The 22,586-nt window shown below is 40.2% G+C and overlaps 1 protein-coding gene across 1 annotated transcript; it reads right to left on the bottom strand.

The window, feature by feature from the left end:
• Positions 1–1,064: 1,064 nt before the first annotated feature.
• Positions 1,065–22,226, bottom strand: LOC145439066 (proto-oncogene tyrosine-protein kinase Src-like). The gene is made up of 11 exons (XM_080316531.1): positions 21,967–22,226; positions 20,935–21,031; positions 17,014–17,112; positions 12,837–12,940; positions 12,353–12,499; positions 10,771–10,926; positions 6,509–6,642; positions 6,118–6,237; positions 5,663–5,948; positions 2,419–2,564; positions 1,065–1,824 (listed from the first exon to the last, which is right to left on the bottom strand). The coding sequence occupies exons 1-11, from the start codon at positions 22,112–22,114 to the stop codon at positions 1,765–1,767; spliced, it is 1,497 nt and encodes a 498-aa protein (XP_080172657.1). The 5' UTR covers positions 22,115–22,226; the 3' UTR covers positions 1,065–1,764.
• Between the last annotated feature and the right edge of the window lie 360 nt (positions 22,227–22,586).

Raw genomic sequence — 22,586 nt, 5'->3', positions numbered from 1 at the left:
AACGCGAAATTTAATCTATAGTAAGTAATGTTAATGTTATACCGAAAATGATCTTCTGAAGCGAGACATCTAGGCTGGCAGAATAAAAACAATAATTCACATATTCTTCCTATCCAAATGGGCCCAACGCCGGCACCGATTCCATGTTGAACATCAATGCGTATCTGTTCTGAGTTCTTTATAAGCCTATACCTTCCTAAGTCCAGGAGGAAATTTATTTGAGCTCCTTCTCGCCGAAGCTGATACCGGCATTATCGGCTGCCTGATGAAAAAGACCTGACATATCGAAATAACAGGATTGTATGACTCTAGTCACGATTTTTGATGACTTGACTTGACTCAAGTAATTTTCTCAAAATACGGAGATTGGCTCGACTCGACTTGAGTCATATGTGTATTAACTATTGACTCGACTTCTGCTCGAGTCATTGCGCATGGCTCGGACCAATTTATATGAATGGAGACTCCGACGGCCAAGACCGACATTTCATTGTAATTTCGAAGAATAGTAAAGTTACCACACTGTTGGAATTTCGTCTATTGGTACTGGTACTTGAAAATGCGACCAGAAACCGCTAAAGTAAGGAAAATAAGTATATTATGAATGCGAAGCATTCGATATCACCAAGCCGCGTTGTAAAATATGGGTTTAACAAGACTTTAACTCGAAAGTGAACAATCTGCACAATGCCTTGGGCTCGGAGCGAAAGAGCGTAGTGGTGATGCGTTCGGCTACTCGGTTTGCTGGTCGCGGGCTCGATTCCCGGCCGGGTCCCGGGTCCCGGCCGAAAAAGAATATCGTATCTCACTATGACTCGGTCTCGACCCTCTGCTCGCCGACTTAGACTTGGACTTGACTCGGCGGTGAGTTGAAAATGGCTCAACTTGACTCGAGTCAAAACTATAAAGGTGAGATGGCCTTGTGGCTCGGAACCTTGTGACCATGAACACTAAAAGAACAATACTATTGATTCGCAATAACGATGACCTTCCTCCGGAAGCGATTCCAAGACGCCAAGCATACTGACGCCCGTAAACACTGACCCAACCTTAATACGAGTGCAAACGGGTTGCTGCATTGCAAGACACCAGAATATTGGATACTTGTAACTATATGGTGACTCCAGAAAATATCTCACATTTTGCAGCCGCTAACCTGTTATCGTCTATTTTACGTTCACCTAGAATTGAGCCAACATGCACCCAGTGTTTGCAATGATGTCCAATATGGGCTTGTATATCATCTTATCAATCATATAGGGATTGCCCCATCCGAAGGGATAAGCACCTTCCACTGTGGTAGATTTCCCTCCGTATATTGCTTCTGTTGTTCAGCTGGTCTTCGATTCATGCGGTTGACTTTTTCATTGTAGTAAACGTTGGTTTGACATAACGAAATCGGTGGTATTAAAAGATAAATCAATTCAAAGGAACAAATATTTTTCAATCATCTGTCAATGACTCTTGACATGCGCCAGGAATGCTATATAAGGTTGATCGGTAAAACATTACGTCGCGAAGATGCGACTACGCGTATAAATATGGTAACTACAATGTCAATTGCGCTTGGTATACAATGTTAAATTAATGGGTATTTACTATTTAGTAATATGTAGACTACACCGTAATCGGAATGCGTTATCCTATGCGATAAATGTTGCAAATAGGAACTTTGCAAAACACAATCTTAACAAAGAGACGGTTTTGAGAATCCAAGACTGTAACGTCTTTGATGACATTTCACGTGGAGAAACGTTCACTAATTCAATATGACGGATGCTCTTCATATCCTGGTCTTGGTGAAACCATTGTCTCGAAGATATGCTGGAAAATAGAGGTTATGGATATAGTAAAATGTATATATATTGCCCTCATGTGTTGGCAAAACTCTAATTTACTCGCGATTTTTAAACCGATCCATAGAAGGTTGCTTTCTAGTTCTTATACTCTATGGGTATGATGATATTTGGTATCTCAACAGATATTTTCTCCATGCGATGTGCATATTCTTCTGTATACACAATTGTACACAAATCACTTTCTAGGGTAATATTTGCCAGAACTGCAGAAACACGCAACACATAGAATCATAAATCCACAAATGGGTCCACAAATGGTTAACTGTGAAAACGAACGTGACACCAACATGTGACGTCACAATACTAATTCATACACATTCTTTTTGGCTTTTATATCTGCTCTCTTGTCTGCATCATATATTACCGGATTAATAGTGATAAATCAGAGTATGATTGGTGTTATTTCAAAGATGTCACTGGAGCGAAATCTCCTCCCTTTCTATCTCGTCATGTAATCGCAATCTCTTGGTGTTTTAAATCGATAAGAATATACATAAACGAAGGAATTACATAATATCACCCAATTACGAGTTCAGAGACGATGGGCCCGCAAACTTACATGTAATTCTGCAAAACTAGGCCTTTCGGTATCCACGTCATCCCAACAACGCAGCATAATTTTATACAGTTCTTCGTTACATTCTCGTGGTTTTGGCATCCTGTAACCGTCTACCAACTTGGCCACAACTTCGTAACCCGGCATAGCTACAAAAAGAGACACCCTTCGAAATGAATCAAATAACTGAAAGAATATTGAGGGAAATTACTGTTCGAATGTCACAGTGCTTACAAGTGAAGGCTGATAAAATGATAGTGGGGAGTAAGGAGGGGTGCGTTGGCTACAGAACCAGAGCGGCTAGCACGCCTAACCCCCACCTTACCACCCCTGGTGAAGTGAGATGCTTCGGTAGGGTTGCATTTGACTGAGTCATGTAGGCCTACTTACCACATTATTACTACCCTCACTTTTTCTTAATATAATACAGTCGACTTGTGGTCATGCGTAAAGGCACATATATCTGTATTTTACACTATATTATTCCTCAAATAATATGTTACTATTAAAATTTACAGTCTTTTTTCTTAATAAATCAATTGCAGCTGTGCTATATTGCAGCACTTGACACTGGCCTGATAAAACAATAAAAATGATTCAACAAACACCTTATACTGCATTAACACGCACATACATGGTTAATAGAGTACAGCATTTCTTCTAATACAGTACTACGCCAAGCAGCAATGGCCGGAACGGTATTTTCACATGATAAAAGAACGCAACAAAATAGAAACCATTAAACTTTGTACCATTTTGTTCTATACAAGATGGACGTAACTGTATCGAAGTAAAAGCGAATGTGAAGCAGGCACAACCGTATATTTGAGTTCAATGCCGATTGTTGGGGATCGTCACCACTTCATCATAATCACTCATCTTGTCTCAACAACGAATATTGTTTATTGTGTCATAACCTAACGGCAGGAGTGGCGAGCCTGTGACTGAATTAAGTCGAGAATTAGGCCGAGTATTAAGGGGATTTTTTATGTGCAGTTCAACTTTTGTTCCGTCCCCGAGCATTTTGACCGACTAAAGCGGTTGTCCGGATTATCTGGTGTCCGAATTCATCAAATTCGACTGCATATAGTATCTAAACCAGTGGTTCTCAACCGCTGGTTCGTGGCCGGCTCCCTGCCGGATGCCAAATTTATTAGAATTTCAAATCTCAATTCCCAAATGCAAGAAGTTGTACGTTTGCCCATTAAAATAACAAATTTTAAAATGATTAAGAAGTTTTGAACCTGTTTTGCTATATGGTAATCAAGAGTTTACTTTGGGAGTACAGCACAGTGGTGCAAGTGTTGTACGAAACTATTTATAAAACGCCTGCGATTCGTTTCGGACGCCAAGGGAACTTTAATACAAACTTCGTTAAATGCCAACCCGTGGCAGTACTACAGAGGTTATAACAAACAGCAAAGTCGCATTTCTCTCAAAGAATTTTGAAAAATCACAAACAAGCTAGTGGTATTTAGCAAGACTGGGCCAGCTTCGCCTTGCAGAAACTTCGATAGAATAACCTGTAAATATCTAGGTCAGGGGTTCTCAAAGGGTGGGCCACAAGAGCATTTGAGGTGGGCCACAGAGCTATTTGGAAAATTTTAGAAATAATGTAAGTTAAGTAATATTTGTTGTGTTAATCGCTAAAAAATAAATTCATATTAGTAGATGAAACGAAGGCTACAGAAAGCTATACATCCGACTCTGATGAGACGTAATGGTACGTTTGGAATCTGCATTTAAAGTCGAAAATGGGACGCAGAAACGGTGGGTTTTTCCACTGGCTATGGCTAACAGCAACTAAAATATTTTCGCGTATATAATGCCTGGAAAGTAATGCTGAAGTAACCAAGTATTCCGGCAAGGTCTTATTGTCGTATGCCGTTGAAAGAGGTGTGCAATAAACTCGGAATGAATTGTAATTGATGTATAGATTTTCTGTACTTCGGCAGGTCGTATATTTGTAAGTTAAAAATGGCCATAATTGAAAATTATTAGCTACTTTTGGTGGAGGTATACTGCACCACCGCAACGAATAGAACAGGATTGCGGATTCAGCGGAGCGCATTAATATTATGAGTGTTGTTCAAAATGTCATGCCTGGAAATCAATGTACATAATGTAAGAGTCGCATGAATTGATAGTATCACTGGATTGGATATCGCGACATCGCAACTTCAGTTGGTTCAGTACGCTGACATACAATGTACACTTGTACATTGTACAGCATGCATCATAAGAAAATCTTTCTCCATTCCTCTGTAGTACCCCATTCGCCAATGAATTGTTTGAAGCTGGCTAGAATGATTATACCATTCCCCTCAATAGTGGAACTAAAATCCCAATCACACAGTATATGCGGTAATTCGATCATTGTGTTTCGCGAAGCGAATGGAGCAGCGGACGATCATAAAATACTCAGAGGTTTGAGCATGGTATCTACCAGAGCCGTAACTGCCCAAACCATTGGGGGAGCTAGAACGGGCCCAAGATTATGTCATTGGTTGTTTGTTGGAAGATATCAGGGATATATAGAACTTCTATATATCCCTGGAAGATATTCATTCAACTTGACTTCATGCTCCGGAATGTTTATATTTTAATTTCATCAGTAGATTAGGAAATAAATGCGCATATTTTAGTTTAGAGAAATAGGCATATCGGCGCCGTCGATTACCACGCATTGAACAGGATTATGACTTTAAGATTAGAGGTGGGCCGCAGCACATCTTCGTACCGGAAAATGGGCCACGGCCAAGAAAGGGCTGAGAACTCCTGATCTAGGGTCATAAATGCAACATTGAGCGAGTTGCATGAATAAGTCTAGGGTTGTGCTTAGAACTAAAATCAATTTAACACAAACATGTTGAAAACAAGGCCCTTGTTTAAAACATGTTTTCCAGTGTTTTTGTCGAAGCCATGAGGTCACATATATTCAATTTTGACGTCATAGTGGAATGATATTCACAATTGAAAATATGGGGTAAATATAGCTCCATTGACGAAGTAGGCTTCCAACTTCAGTCATATACGGACCAAAAATATCTTTAACCAGGACTACAACGTCATGCAGCATTTTTTCGGTTGGCGGTCATCATCAAACCTCCCAAATCCCAATCCATCTACTTTCGTAAGTAGAGTCCATCCTGCCTATGACGGCTACGGAGATTTGTTCTATTCATCACAACCAATTAATAAAAATTTTAATGTAGCTTCGCTTTTTAATGTTATATGTTATGCATACCTGGATAGGGTGCTTTTCCTTTTGTCACAATCTCAGACAATAAAACACCAAAGCTCCAAACATCCGACTTAATGGTGAATCGATTATAAGTGAAGGACTCCGGCGCTGTCCATTTTACTGGAAACTTGGCCCCCTCCCGCGCTTGGTACAAATCGTCCTGGATTAGCCTTGATAATCCAAAATCGGCTACTTTGCATATTTGTCCGACCCCGACGAGAATGTTGGCGGCCCTGACGTCACGGTGAATAAAATTCTCTCGCTCGATGTACTCCATTCCGGAAGCGATCTTAAGCAATAAGGATTAGTGACGGGCTATTGAAGAGAAGTATACATCCAAGATGAGATGCTGCGTCATGAGTTTAGCAGAGACACGCACTTATTACTCAATCTCTGAATAACACAACGACGTGGCCGCACGACTTACTAAATAATGTTGATATTTAATGTTCACTTACTTGAATAATCATATAAAGATGATCTCGATAGTGAGTTGATTGTCCTTCGGTACGAAGGAAATCCAATAGACTTCCATGCGCCATCAATTCGGTGACTATACATATTGGCTCCTCTGACACCTACGTACGTGATGTTATTTCAATTAAATACGAGTAGGTAATGTTATGTGGCATAAATACCTCTTCAACTCATCAAGTTCATTACTAAATACTATATCCATGTTGACATAAACCTAACTTTTTATGTCTGGCTAGTCATGGCGGAATCCCAAGCAATTGTAGTGACCGATCACCGCTGACGGGTGCCCTCCGAAAATATATATTCATAATCTTTGTGCAAGGCATTGCACAAATGTGAACCGGATATAACGGCAATATCACTAGATATTACCACGGCGTACAGCGATACGAGGTGAGGGTGTCGAAGTTTTTTCATTATCGTGGCTTCTTGCAAAAATTCGACCGGAGACATTGTTCCAGGTTTCAAAGTCTTGATCGCAACTTCCGTGTTTCCGTTCCACGTACCTTCAAAATGAGTGTGCATGTAAATGTTGAATAACTACGCTGAGTGTAGCCTTTTGTGGAAAACGAAGTCGTTTAATATCTCAAGCGAGCAATCTACAGCCGACATGTATATTATATCGTTGGAAACTGCATTCCTCAATACTTGACCCTCAGTGCGGGACATAACCAGAGGTGGTCAGTAACGAAGTACTTCTACTTTTTCGAAGTACTCAAGTAATTTTCCTCTACTTCTGGTACTTACTCAAGTAGACCTGACTTTCGCTGCTTCTACTTACTTTTCGCTATTTCGAGTTTGTCAAGTAGAAGTAGTTTAATCTTCAAATCAAGAAGATAGCCTGAGGAATTTCGGGGCTGTTTTCGTGGAGCATCAACATTTAATTTTCTTAATTTGAGTAAAGCCTAGAATTTTCGTCGCGCTTCGCGCTCAGATGAATATGGAGTAACCACCAGACATGGGGTGATTACTTCACGAATGTAATCGATTGCGATTACGATTACTTGTGAATTCCGCGATTACGATTACGATTACGATTACAGCCAAATCAGGAAGTAGTCGATTACGATTACGATTACTTTTCAAAAGTAATCACGATTACTCACGATTACATTTGTTTTGCTTCTTAGAACTAATTTCAGAAGAGATATTGGAAGACAATATAAATAAGGCTTGCGATGAAAAGGTCTAATGAGATAACAACTTTATTTATTAATCATACGTGATTTGCTTGTTACGTCATAATGCACCCATTGCCCACCTTTATGCAGGAATATTCGTCGCACCCAACGATTTGCATTCTTGCCAGGTTCGTAACTGCCACACCCCAAACTCCCCAATAGGACCGGGAGAGAGCTCTAGAGGGACTCAAAAGTATTTCGTAAATCAACATATTTTCAAGAGAGTTAATTAACTTGAAAATTTTCTTCGAGCTTCGGGATTTAATGTCTCTAAATAGCTTGATTTTGAAATGCATACCTCTCCCCCTCAAGAAAAAAAGAATGCATAATTTATAGGAATCGGCATTTCGGTGACGGTCATTACCCCGTCACGACACCAAAAGACGTATGCAATTTCGACCAACATGCAACTCCACAAAGTGTGCTACCAAAGAATGACCTTGACCAAAACGTTGGGTATGCGTCCATTGTCAGTAGCCGCGCTCTGTGGGCGTGACGAATATAGTCCGGTCCTTCCAATCTGAGCCCCAACAATGCAAATGCCACCCTGGGCACTCACATAGGAATTAAGACATGACAATTTGTGTGTGCGTCTCACGAAAGTTTTTCCTTTAGTCTGCTACGTTAGGGCGACTACAGTATCTTTTGATTATATAAAAGACGGGAGGTCACGAATTAACAACATACAATAATGAAATTATAACAACATACCAGATGCTATAATTATATGAATTACGTGCCCCCAGCTCTACCGGTAAATCTGAATGAATAGCAATATAATGCAATTACCAATATTATTGACGAAATTCAGTCATCAACTTGAAAATTGACTCCCCTATGGGGCCCCAATACCCAGGGTTGTCATGACTCAACTCGAGTCATGACTCAACTCGAGTCGCGATTTTTTAGTGACTAGACTTGACTCGAGTCATTTTTTGTATTGACCCGACTTGTACTCGAGTCATTTTGCATGACTCGAACCAAGTCACATGAATCGAGACTAGAACGGCCAAGACAGGCATTCCATGTAACTTCGAAGAATAGTAAAGTTACCACATTAATTGTATTTCGTCTATCAGTCCCAATACTTGGAAATAGGGCCGTACACTATGAAAACTGATGAAAATTACTATATTATGAATACGAGCCATTCTATATCACTCTAGCAGAGTTGAAAAAAGTGGGTTGAACCGGATTGATCAGAAAACTGATCTGTGAACATAACGACTTGGACTCGTAGCCTACTCGAGTAAAAAATATGACTCGGACTCGACCCTATACCAGCTGACTTGGACTCGGACTTGACTCGGGGGTGAATTGAAAATGACTCGACTTGACTCGAGTCAAAACTATAAAAGTGAGATTGACTTGTGACTTGGAACATTGTAACAAGGTTACAACCTTACCAATACCAACGTTTGGAGTGGGGGACGAATTGCTGTTTTGGTCCTGATTGTACCTACAACCCACGCTAACATGGTGTATAAGCGGATGGTTATGGTGACAGGTACAAATGTCGAGTGAAGAATTGTGAAATAACGATTGGCGCCCGTTTCAAGTAGCCATATGAGAATAAGATAGAGTGAACTTAAAATTCTACCTTCCACTTAATACAGATACTGCAAGCTGCCGTTATGCCGTTACGAGAAACGGCAAAGAACGGCTCGGTTATGATATATAAACGCAGCTGTTGATTTTAACCATCGTAATGTTTTATTTGACGAGTACAAAACTTCAAATCTTTGTCCGGTGTACGTACAATACATAGCCTACGTATACTACATAGATAGGCCTACTGCTCGCCAAGCAGCAACGGTCAAACTGCGTTTAACTATAAGCATAACCAAACATCAATACATAAGTTACTATTTGAAACTAGGCAGAGTAGTTATTGTTATATTGCTGCGAGGTAGTGGCGTCTGGAGTATATTGATAACCTGATATACAGCATGGCTCACACTGTTCTAACAATCACACAACAATGTACATCGAATATATATTTACTACGTGTGGATATTTCTTACGCAAGGACGGGCAAAGCTAATACTTCTGACGTAATAATGAGCAGTGGCGTTTGAAAATCAACCGCAGGCGCTATCAATAACCTGGTATAATATCTCTTCCTTGTTCACGAATGTTCGGTTATGTCATATTCATTGTACCAATAAAAAGTAATCGTTCTTTCACAAAAAAATCGATTAAATATGGGAAGTAGTCGATTACGATTACGATTACTTTGGATTTTTTTCGAATGTAATCGATTGCGATTACGATTACTTGAAAATGCTGTAATCGTCGTAATCGATTACGATTACTAATCGCGATTACCCCATGTCTGGTAACCACTAACCAGTATGATTTCACGAAAGCATCGGTTAATATATTTTAGGTAGCGGGTTGGCGTGGTTCCGTTCACACGGCGTGTCCTAATCTGGAAAAGTTGACTCTGACTTTTTTTTAGTTTTAGAGCTGTTTTAGCATACCACCTATGAAACTTTCTGGAATAAGGAGATAGAATACATTTTCCGAATTTAGAAGTGGTATTTATATGTCATTTTCAATTCCCAGTATCATATACTTTGAGTTCTGATTATTATCAGTTCTTTTGTCTGGATATCATACATGTTGAAGTATAAAAGCAAGTGTAGTAATGCCTTTCATTTCCGGAAATAAAGCTACACAATATGGCATTTTTACGATTCACCATATTTTTATTACCGTTTAATAATCGCGCAAAGTGTTTACACCGTATCCTATACAACCTCTCCGTATTGCTCTTCGACTAAACGACGCGCCTTATAATATGGGGGAGTGCGCCATACTATGATATTTTCAAAAACGTGCTGTTCGAGCAAACAGAGGATAAGTATCGCATTTCCATATCAATACTACCATTTTCATCCCATGATGCCTACGAATGCTTATGCTGTCGAAAATCGGGTACCTCCTGGTATGCATCAATATGAATCAAGCTCGGCACCTTCCGCATAACTCGATTTACACCTTTTGACAACCCATGCGAACAAATTACGATCGTTTTCACAACTACTTACTTACTTTAGTATATTTAAAGTCAGTCAATTCCACGTCTACTTCAAGTAGTTTTAGGTTGCTTATGGAATAAGTACTTCTACTACTCGTATTTGAGTAGATGTTTTCGTCGCTACTTCTGCTTCTTTGAGTAGCTTTCTTGACTACTTTGACAACCTCTGATTACAACGTTATTTACGAATTTCGTATAAAAGAAATTAAAATACGGGATCGGTGTTATTTTAACGAATGGAAAAACTACAACTGAGATGGTGCCGTTTTCTTTTCCTAGCGGAAATCGAACATGACGCTACACGCAATTTTCAATTCAACGTTCAGTTAGTCTCAAGGGAAATTGAATCTTTATCCAATCAAATTCAGAAAAAATTTCACAGAATGGATTTTTATTACAAATTAATATACCTTTGAAAACATCTCCGAAAGCTCCAGCCCCTAGCTTTTTATCGAACGTCAAAGTATCTCTGGATATCTCCCAGACGTCTTTGGCGAATGGTGGTTTGGGCTTCTCTGCAAGCTTACACGGACGCATGAGGCGGGACGAGATTCCTTCAGCGTTGTCTATAAGGCATATAAAGTAAAATAACGAATGCAGTAGGGCTGAGAGTGTTTCTCTAATACACAGAAATAATTCCCACCCAGAGTCGGATGTAAATGAATATTCATGAAACTATTAATAATGCCAAAGTTGGATAATAATCTTACCATAACGGTAAAATAGACATACGAAAACCTCATCAAAGTATGTTTATACGCTTGGAGAGATCAAATCGACAAAATCTCCCCAGATGAATGAAATATGAGTGCATATTATGCTATCATTAAAACTTTCGGATTCTTTGACATACAAATGATACCAATAGGCCTATAGGGCGCATGTTACAATAGGGCTTGGTCTGAATTTTGGAGCAGTGATGGGATCTTCAAGTCACAAGTCATTTCGAGTCATATTGCTCTTTCTGACTTCCGTCAAGCAAAGCCAATCTATTTTTGAAGGTGACTCGAGTCAAGTCAAATCAAGTAATTCGATATTTAAAGGTGACTCAAGTCATAAGTCAAGTCAAATTGACATTTCAAAGCTCGAGGCATGATTGCTGCAGTGCATTTTGCTAGCTGTTTGAAACATTGATTGAGTAGGCATTTATTTTGAATCGAGGAACGAATATACAGTTAAATATACATGGAAAAGGGCGATGTATCGCTCACATATACGTAGAACTACGGAAGCAACTGTATAGCCTCAGTCTATAATTATCAGTCAAAATAGAGAATAGAACACGAAATCTCAGAAAGTAGAAAAGAATTGATATGATGCAATACACTACCCACCTATATACATAAACCCATACGATACAATTCAAGCTTACGCTAATGGTGATAGAGTATTATAACCTTATAAACTACGCTATACTCGAATTCTATTTAAATTAAAAAGGATGTTAAGTCAAGTCTAGAATAAAGCATAATGAGCAAAGTATCGAACAGAGATAGAGATTTTGCCATTAGATTACTTTGCTACTACTTTACAACAACGTAAGGTGTAAGCGCCAATCACTTCGTTTGTGGTCAATTTATTTGTGATAGAACAAGGAGGCTCAGTAAAACGCACGATCATTGAATGATTGGTCGCTCTCACGGGTTACACCAACTTTTCGCGAACAATCCGAACATACGCAAGATACAGTGATTTTTATCGACACCGCATACTTGATGAGTTGAAATTGACTCGTAAAGCTGTGCATCAGGTTTCAATCCACATTTCTGGTACGCCAAGTCAAGTCAAGTCAACTCATTTTGCAAAGTCACTCGAGTCAAGTCAAGTGATACCGAAAAGGTGAATCGAGTCAAGTCATGACTCGAGTCATCTCAACACTGACTTAGAGTAAGTACTTCATAATCAAACATAGACACTTAAATAATTCTACGCCATTAAATCAGAAAGTATGATTCCGCCATCTTATATATAACGAACTCAAAATCGACTTACCGGCATAGTACTGAACGAGTTCCTGTAAATTTGTGAAATCCATGAATCGGGTTATAAAATATCCGCTCGATGGTGTCCGTTTGATTTTGTAGTGTTTTACATTTCGTTCTTGCCCGCTTACGTTCAACAAAGACAACACATATAACCCTGCAATGTAGCACCATTGGTTAATGTTATTGTCCTGTTGTTAGCTGCTTAATCGCAATTGCAATGCGAGGATCTATATCGTGGAATATAGAAACATAGCTATTCTCTATCTTTCAAACAAGTTTCCCATACACTCCACGGACTAACTTAGAATTATGCCCCAAAAGCCGCGATGCTGCTTTGGCCTCATAGCTCCACAACGCCTAACCACGCGAGATTGGGAATGCATTTGGATTTCTGACCTAGACCAGATTATTGTTATTCAGTGGCTTGCATTTGTGCAAACAAATTATTCTAAATATATATATTCTTACGTTTGTATTGAAGTATGACCTACCTTGTTCCCTCTCACTTTCTCGAATAAGATATGTTCCTTGTGTGTTTGAGTTGTCTAATAGCCGTCTCTCTGCCTCTGCCCTCGAAAGTTTCCCAAAAAACCATCTATTACGAGAGATCGTAGTATAATTTTGTTTTCAATGAGCTGTCTAAGTGCAACAAATGATTATATCCAAGCATTGTGTTTATCATTGCATGTACGCCTGCATGGGGTATTACGCTATTTGTATATACCAGGGGTGGGCAGACCTGCTTCATGCGCGAGCCACATATCAAAAATCTTAACATTAAAAGAGCCACAACACAAAAATTCATAAATCCGAATTTATGACGTCACATTGAAATATAGGCTATGGAATGCAGTTTATTATTGTGTGGTGATACGATGTGTCTCCATCTGGACCAGGGCTGTGGAGTCGGTAAATTTTACCACTGACTCCGGCTCCGACTCCGACTCCACACATTTCAATATACCGACCCCGACTCCGACTCCGACTCCTGAGTCTTTAAACGTACCGACTCCGACTCCGACTCCGACTCCTGGGTCTTTAAACGTACCGACTCCGACTCCCGACTCCGACTCCGACTCCAGCATTATTACCAATTTACCTCGAAAATTATATGCCACATTGTCGGTTGAATGACTATCATACAACCATTAAACATATGCAAACCTATGATTAACTGTGGCATGCTGAATTGTTTCATTGTGGCACAGCTCGAATTATCCACTATGCAATTAACATGAAATAAAGATTTGCTAAATATCCTTCCTTATTCAAGTTTTTATAACATGGACTCTCTAACATCCCGAAATGTATGAATCATTCAAATATGGCAGATATCCAATCCCGTATAATAAAAATGTAGATAAAAAATCCAAGTGTAGCTCTTGTGTATGACTCAGCAACTAATAAAGAAATTGAACTTACTAATTTTGTCATTACACACTATCCTGATTACAAGCACAAACACTCTTACTACTAGTAATAGACATTGGTCATAAATGGAATTTAGTTAAGTAGTAAAAGACCATAGCCTATGTCTAGTCTACATGTACTTAATCAAGTATTCAAGGATTGGGACTTGCAGTCTTTCTTAATCATTTGTTCGACCCAAACAGCTAAGCTACACTACAACTATTTTTAATTTTGTCAAATGGGAAGCATCGTTTGGTCATATTTACATATTTTTACAAATTTACAAAACCAGCCGATGCATTTTCTCTGTCACAGTATCATGGTATAATTCCAAAATTTGCATCAATTTTGACTGCATCGCGAAAACGCATCTTGCGAATTTCTTCCCCTCTGCAACTGAGTTGTAATTTGCAAGTAATGTCTTTTATCTATATCAGGGGTGGGCAACTTTTTCGGCGAAAGGGACACCTGAGATTTACGAACCATTGCGCGGGCAACGGGAATGTTGATAACCTTTTTTAGTCGTCGATAGGAGCGAACCGAAATATGAAACATTGCAAACAAGACATATATTACTACGCTCTAAAATTGATAACATTATGTCATCCAACTGTGCAGTGCGCAATCAGGCCCTGGTCGCGCGAAGCGCGAAATTTTTTTGGAAGATAACGACTGAATTAGGCTATAGCTATATCAATAAATATGTCCCTAACATACATTGGGGGTCGCATCTGTATACCACTGGGCTCATTTGGCAAGGACAGGATTATTCGACGTTAAGACATAGCAAAATCGATGGTATCAGTGAACATGCCTCTATCATTTTGTGCAAATGTTTTGTCGACGATCTCGCTGCGAGTGCACAAGCGAAGCCGTATCTCCTAATTGCGAATATAGTTAGACTCAATTCTGTGAAGAATATGTATTTATAATTTTCAAGAGGGGGCTCAAATACTGAATGCAAGAAATCTAGTGACAATAAGTCATGCGAAGTACCGAGAAAAATTTCAAGTCAAATAAATCTGCTATGAAATATTCTACTTCATGGTCATATACGAAGATCTGGGATAAATGTGGCTGACCGCTGGATACGTCAATGCCTCAGAACTGTTGTTTTAGTCATCATCAAATTTCGCGGTCATGCTAACCAAATTTTGGTTGGCCTTGCAATTGTACCTGATGTCATAAATAATTTCGAGAATTATACCTCGCAGGCCACACCTAACCTTCTCGTCTGCCAAATTTGGCCTGCGTGCTACGGGCTGGCCGCACCTGATCTGTATGGTTAATAATAACAGTGATTGGTGGTACATAAAAATTATATTGAAAATTCTTTGAAAGCAAATGTTTTCATGATAGAGAAGTTGGAGTCGGAGTCGGAGTCGAAATCATAGTCATTCTCACAAACTCCGACTCCGACTCCAGTCAGTATTTTCCCACCGACTCCGACTCCGACTCCGACTCCAGCTATTATAGTTTTCACGACTCCGACTCCGACTCCGACTCCATCAAGCGAAAATTACCCCGACTCCGACTCCGACTCCACCGACTCCGACTCCGACTCCACAGCCCTGATCTGGACTGCTAAGTGATTGAAATCAGCTGTGTGCGGAGCAGTCCCTTCAAGTGCTGATGAGAATTTAAGGAAGTTTTCAGCTCGGTAATCTCGACGACATTTTCTTGACAAAACTCAGCAGTTATGGCTAGCCTTTACAATACAAATGGAAGAGCCGTAATCACCATTGCTACCCTGGAAATGATTGTGAGCTGCGCTGGCGTGAATAATTATCAAGTTCATTGTTGAACACAATGATTTATCATTGATTGATGGCAAGTCATCCATTGTTGCGGATGAAACGTTCAAGTGAACTCGATTCAAGTAATCAACTGCAAATTTCTAACCCTCTAGTGCAGGGCCGGCCAACCCGTGGCCCGCGAGAAGGTTTTGAGTGGCCCGCGAAGTAATTTCCGAAATTTCTAATATCACCAAAATGGATTGCACAGATTGTAAACTTGCAAGGTCAAACAAAAATTTCATTAGTGTCTGGCACTCGAGATGTGATGACTAAAATATCAGTTCCGGCGCTTTGGCAGATCCATCAGCCAGTCACATATTGGTAGATATTCGTACGCTACAATAAAGCAGAATAATTTGCGATGGGTTTATCAAATCTAAAAATTTTGGACAAGCTTCGCGCAACATGTTGTCACTTGATTTCTTGTTTTTGATATTGTTGCCCCTTTGTGAAAATGAAAGAACGCCTAATGTATCAGATTGAGTCTAACTTTATTCGCGATTACGAGACAAAGCGTCGTTCAACATATGCGACCTTGCGTTTGCGCTCGCAGTAAGACCGTCGACTATGAAACCTAGGCAGAAAATAATTGACGCATTTCCTATATCCAAGTGTTGGAGGTTTTTCTAGGCTACTCCTCGCCACCTCATCCGCGTAAGCGGTGTCTTACAAAAAGCCTAGAAGTGGGCCGTGATGTAAGTCGGCAGTTACGGAATATAAATAAAGAATATCGATCTGGTGTAAATGACCATAGTAGTCGACAAACACCATGAACACCTCAAAACCAACCAACCAATAGACGCATGTTGGTCGCAGCTTTCAATATCGATATGTCCAGGCGCCGCGTAGCCCAGTCCTCACAAATTTAGCCCAGCGAATTACAGCAGGCCCGCAATATAGTCAAGTGACAATATTATTGACCTATGAACTTAAAAAAATTCGCGCTTCGCGCGGCTGGTGGCCCGCGCAATAATTCGTCAATCAAATGTGGCCCTTTGGCTGAAAAGGTTGGCCAGCCCTGCTCTAGTGCCACATTTCCTTAAATTTTACAAGTCTTGCGTAGACCATAACGAAAGAAACAACACGAAAACAATACGCATATTGTTAATACGTGAGAAATGCATCGATTTATAATCTGGTTAAACCTCTAGCAAAATGTCGAAATGCATGTGCAAAGTGCAATCATTAAAGAGCCGCAATCAAATGCTGAAAGAGCCGCAGTTTTCCCACCCCTGGTATGTACAATACGTACAGCATATTGTACCTGTACGTATAACTGCACACTGTACATAGTACACTCCGCAGTATAGTAACTAACCACGTGTCATCAGCTATAAATTGGGAGATGCAGCCATGAAGCTTTCATTTTGTCTGTGTCGTTTGCTGACATCTGCTTATTGATGCTGTGTACGTGTATATATTCCGGGAACAGCTTTCAACAATGGGCTTATTACATACTCACCCTTCCTGTTCAGGTGAATCTTCTACCGCGACATAGTTGCTCGGCACATATCCTTTGAGATTTGTTCGCAGTGACCTTGCGTACCACCAATCGGCTAGACTGTAAATATACAAGTCAGTTTTCTCAGGAAATTTAAGGTCATCGTCTCTTGACAAGTGCCCACTGTATAGTGTACGTACAGTAGGCCTACACGGACGGAATAGTGAGGATCCGTCTTTTGCCTTCGCTACTTTCTTGGGTAGCCTATTTATGATTTTCAGATTTACGACGAATGCATACTGTGGTATTGTAAAGGTCGAAGTGATTGATTGAATTTTTTGAAGAAAGTGGATACGCCTTTATATAGTTGCAATCAGGGGTAGCCAACTCAAAACGGCTAACGCGCTACTTTTCAAATTTCATAGAGGCCACGGACCGTAAGACTGCAATATCGAGACCAAAAACGGGTACATCATTTAGCAACCCCGCTTTTAAGACTTTACGTCTCTACACTGTACAGCAGTGGTTCTCAACCTTTTTCACCTCGCGGACCGGTAAAATTTCAATAAATATTTGGCGGACCGGTGGACCATCAAAAATTGATATCAAAATCAACGCAAAATGTCTAGTATGAGACCGTTTTTTGCACGTATGGTGCTAGAGAGTAACGTTTGGAGAGTTTTATTCGTAATTAAATACTACAGTCTTTCGAGCCGACGGCCGTGGATAAACCGACTACGGCACTACGCCTACACGAACAATATTCTCCCCTTCGGAAATATCGGAGTCGGACCAAGCACCTTGACGTGCTACTTTTCTCATTTCCCGATACCACCAGACGAACTATATGAATGCAATACGCTGCACGAAAACACCTGGCAACGACTATACGGGGTTAGCCACAAAATGAATGAATCGAAAACGAATGATCGTTGGAACTGCGCGGTTTCGCGAGTCGTTCGTAATTGTCGCTCGGATGTCGTCACTGGAGACGGCTTGAACTTCAATTTCAATCAGGGGTGGGCAATTTGTTTTCTAGGCGTGCGAAATGAGAAGCAAAAAATAGGTTTTCGGAGCAGGCCAGAAGTTCCAACTATATTAAGTGGCGTATTTTATTTCTAAATAAAAAACAGTGAAATACATTGTTGACACAAGCTGCTAGCTAAGTGGATGTGTTAAATTTAGGCTATAAGAAAGTGAGGGTTAATTTACGAAGAAATTATATTGATTTATTCAGTGGAAATATTCAAAGCAATGCGAAACACGAAACACTTCTTAACTCTTATTGACTAACATTTCTCCATACCATTTTTTTCTTGAAGACGTCAAAATGTATTTGGGATATTAAAAAGCTGAACTTGGTCCCGAGATGTGTGAAACGTTGCATTTAGCTTCGTTGTTTTTTAGAGTTTCGCTGGTAAATGCTCTGAGAACCACGCTCTCTCGGCCTCAGCCAGTCGACGAGTGTTTGTATTTCACTGCGTTTTTTTCTTAAAATGCCGATTCAAACATATCTCCAAATACGGCGACCTGCTCTCCACAAAGAAAATGGCGGGTTTCCCTGTCACTCAAGTAAACATAGTGCTCCAAATTTTCTTTAAATGTCTGCATTCAGCCTCCCCTCTGTATTTTACCATGCTTGTTCATCGCTTTTGGATCACCGCTGCTCGCGTGCACTGATTGCCTTGTTTTATGGATTATGGATCGGAAACGCATGGCATGACAACTTAAATCTCAGACCGGGTAATTCGTAATGTAGCAATGAGAACAAGAAGTTTTGAACTATCTGGAAACCGGTACTTTTGACTGTAATTGGTACGGTTTACTTTTCCTATATTTGCAGTATTTTGAATCCAGATTATACGACCTATACGTGGACTACGTAATTACTCTATACGGATGAACAACCAGGCTTAATAGTAGACACATTTCTGGTTCAGTTTATGCAGCCCCTGTATTTAGTTCGCACATTAATATTCAAACGCAGGTTTTATGTTCTAAATTCCAGGCTACTTTTCGCGGGCCAGTCGGAATCGCATCACGGACCACACTTTGCCCAGGTCTGAGTTAAATCGAACATGCTTCGTGGCATAATGTTACCTAACGAAGTTTAGAGTATGTTTAAATTTGATGTTTTATTTATTTCATCTATTGAAAAGTTTTCAACATTATGCATCTTGAAATTAAAGTATAAAATTTTAAAATACCTGGCGGACCAGCAAAAAAGTCGTCGCGGGCGGCACCGGTCCGCGGACCGGCGGTTGAGAACCACTGCTGTACAGCACATCGCTGTGCTAGTGTGCTCACTATCATGGACGACGCGTGTAGTTACCACAAAGAAATAATATTCTATAATTAAAACTATCGTGATCGTCACTTTTATTTTGAACTATGAGCAACACGCGATACCTGCTCTGCCTTCCAAAGCGACTAAAGAATCGATATTGGAGATAGCGAGACACGGTACTAGCGAATGATATATATACATATCATATATATCATATATATATATATCCTTGATACTAGCTGAATGACTTTCAACTCGTAATGCTTGATCCTGTGGGATGCCCAAGTCCGTATTAAGCGTCTCAGTCTTGGCAATGTGTGGGCCAGGGGTGGCAAAAATTTTTACGAAGCGCAAAATTTTTTCAGATTCGCAAATGAATTTCTGTCATTGATATTGGTAGTTTCACAAATTACTATCAAACATTTATCCTTTCTTGGCCCAGCATGTGATTGGTGAAGATCATGGAGGGGGTGTTTTCGAAAATTTAGGCAATTTATAAACGATGATGGATCTTCGAGGGGGCCAATTGTTATTAGTCTCTTTGTTGCATGCTATTATTTGTTGACCTCTCAGCAGGATTGTAGGAATGTCGGTATAGCGAAGAGAGAGATATTGGAATCGCCTTAACGTGCCAGAAACAAATTCCTTTCATGAGGATCACATGATTCCAAGTTAGTATTTCTATGTGGGGTGCATCATTTTCCTCTGCTGTTCACATATGTACTGTGGGGCTCAGATTGCAAAGGGTGCTACTCTAATAAAATCGAAAAATGTAGTATTGAATCGCACGCAGCGCGAAGATTGAATTACATTTCTAAAAAATTCGGGAGTCAATTCGTAAATTAAATTTGCATGTTTACGACCGCCAACATATACTAATTGAATTACGTGTCGACGGCCGTACGGCCGCAGGTTGGCCACCCTTGATCTGGGCCATTGCACGTTAACGCAACAGCACATGCACAAGCACATTGCTCATTCATATTAGCTGATTCTCCCGCGATACAATGCTATTGCCTGTTTCAACTACTGAGAGATAATTATGTGGGGCACAAAAGAATAGCTTACTTTGAACAACAACGACAATATTTTGAAACACAAATCAATTTAAGCATTTTAATATGCTTTATCAAGCCTTCTACCCAAATCTCAAATCAGATCGCGGGTTCCAAAATATGATCTCGAGGGCCGCATGCGGCTCACTGGCCGCGTGTTAGTGACCCCTGGTTGCAATGGATAACGACCAATACTCAACGAAACTACAGTAAGTTATTGTTATGATAATGAATTCGAATTGGATATACACTTTGGTAAAGTCTGGCATCTTGTTTCAGACAAGGCTGAATGAGTATGGCACATGAAATTCATGCGAATGTGCGACAGAGCGATTGCAAACATATGGATTTATTTCTTCTGAACGTCATTTGTCATAAGTGCCCTGTGCATGGATGGAGAATGTGTCAAATGATTTGGACGGTACTCCAAGCATTTCGGGACCAAGTACAGTCGTTTACTGTTTTTGAAATTGTAACTGAAGAAAAATGTCGTTTTGCCCGCTTGAGCCTGAGCGGCACAGTGTCTTTAATGGCGATATCGCTCCTCTTTCTCGTATGGGTTTGTTGCCCACTTGTAACCTATTTATAAATATCAGTCACCCTTTATCGATCATGCAAAATCTCTCGCCGGCTTGGAATGTTAAATCGTCTTCAATCCTCGCTTCATAGTCATACAGAGCGACGTATGTCGGTCCATCTGAAAATTATTGCAATCGCTTAGTAACGGATTTTTGAAAGTCACTGGGCTGCCTATTTCCCAAATAATGCATCGACCACGCATTATTCACCCGTGCTCCTGACGTAAGAGCAACTTGGTTTTCTTGGAAGACCAAATATACATACCTGGTGATTGAAAATACAACGCAGAGCGGGTTGCTTGGAAGACCTATAGTATTTAGGATGATGCTTGAAACTACAACGATCGGTGAACCTGTGGTTGCGTTGTTGTCTAATGTTATGGCGTCTTTTTCAGTATGGATAGTGATATCCTTATATCATCCACGATATATGTTTAGTGACTAGCTTCTTGTCGAATACTTGGATACCATTAAGCATAGACAAAAACATTGTCTCTTGGTGGCTGAATATGCTTTTTAGTGAAATTTAGGCAGGGATTACGAAAGTAAACAATTGTATATGGACACCAACACAAGTCATCACTCCTACGTTGTCACACTATACCTGCATTATTGCCACTTGGACTTCATGCCTGGGGTATGACTGGGAAGTGGGGATTGGCCGGACGGTGTTACCACTCGGACAACATGCCCTGGGTATGCCTGGGGTATTTTCAGACTACATTTCTATTCGGACATCATGTGGGGGTATGTTCTGACAGCATTGCGACTAGGACATTACGTTCGGACTATGTCGTTACGCGGGCATATGGTCTGGGGTAAGTTCGGACGGTGCTGCTACCGCCGATCATCTCCTTGAAATACCTTGAGAGGTGGATCAAATTTCACCGATAATCGCCTGATCGCCATCTATGCCGCGAAATAGGCTACTGATGATCTGTATTATGTAATAAGCGACCGATCATGGATCGCTATCTATGCAACCCACACATACTTTATAACGAGCTTAGCTAGTTAGCTACCATACTAAATGATCGAAAATAAGTTATCTCACCTGCTTCTGGAGGATTGGTCTCAATGTCCGAATCCGAGTCGAAACCCTCGTTAAATTGCACTGTATTGTTAACGGGGTCAGGCGACGGATCTGCATCGTCTGATGACTTATTCCGAAATAGTCTTCCGAAGCAGCCACAAATAGTCATCTTTATCTAATTAACAACTGCTGATTTGTTATTCTCATATAGTCGAATCGATACCTTAATAAATTACACACGTATGTTATCAGTATGGAATTAGAATAAAATGTTGTATGGTTGTTTGTGGAGTGTATACTGTATAGCAGTGGTCGGGAGCCTATGGCTCGCGAGCCATATATGGCTCTTTTGAGTATAAGATATGACTATTTGCCAAATATTTATTTTTACACTGAATTTATCAATATTGCAGTGACTTGTTGGTACATTTTCATCACGGTCAGAATAATTATATTCTCGTGGAAGTATGTACATGTCTTTGAGAGGTAAAGACAGGTTTAGGGGCTCGGACCTCCTCTTTTCAAAATCATCAAATTCAAGTTACCGTCACGCCGGCGGCCAATATCACTCGTGAATTCTATGTATCCGACTCGAAATCTTGAATTATGCGATACGTTGATTAATCATAGAGCATAGCAAA

The sequence above is a fragment of the Botryllus schlosseri genome, chromosome 5 (genome assembly GCF_051294905.1).
Source record: "Botryllus schlosseri isolate E-star chromosome 5, Bs_hap1, whole genome shotgun sequence".
Lineage (NCBI taxonomy): Eukaryota > Metazoa > Chordata > Ascidiacea > Stolidobranchia > Styelidae > Botryllus > Botryllus schlosseri.
The sequence above is the reverse complement of the archived record's forward strand: the minus strand, read 5'-3'. Positions and strand labels throughout refer to the sequence as shown.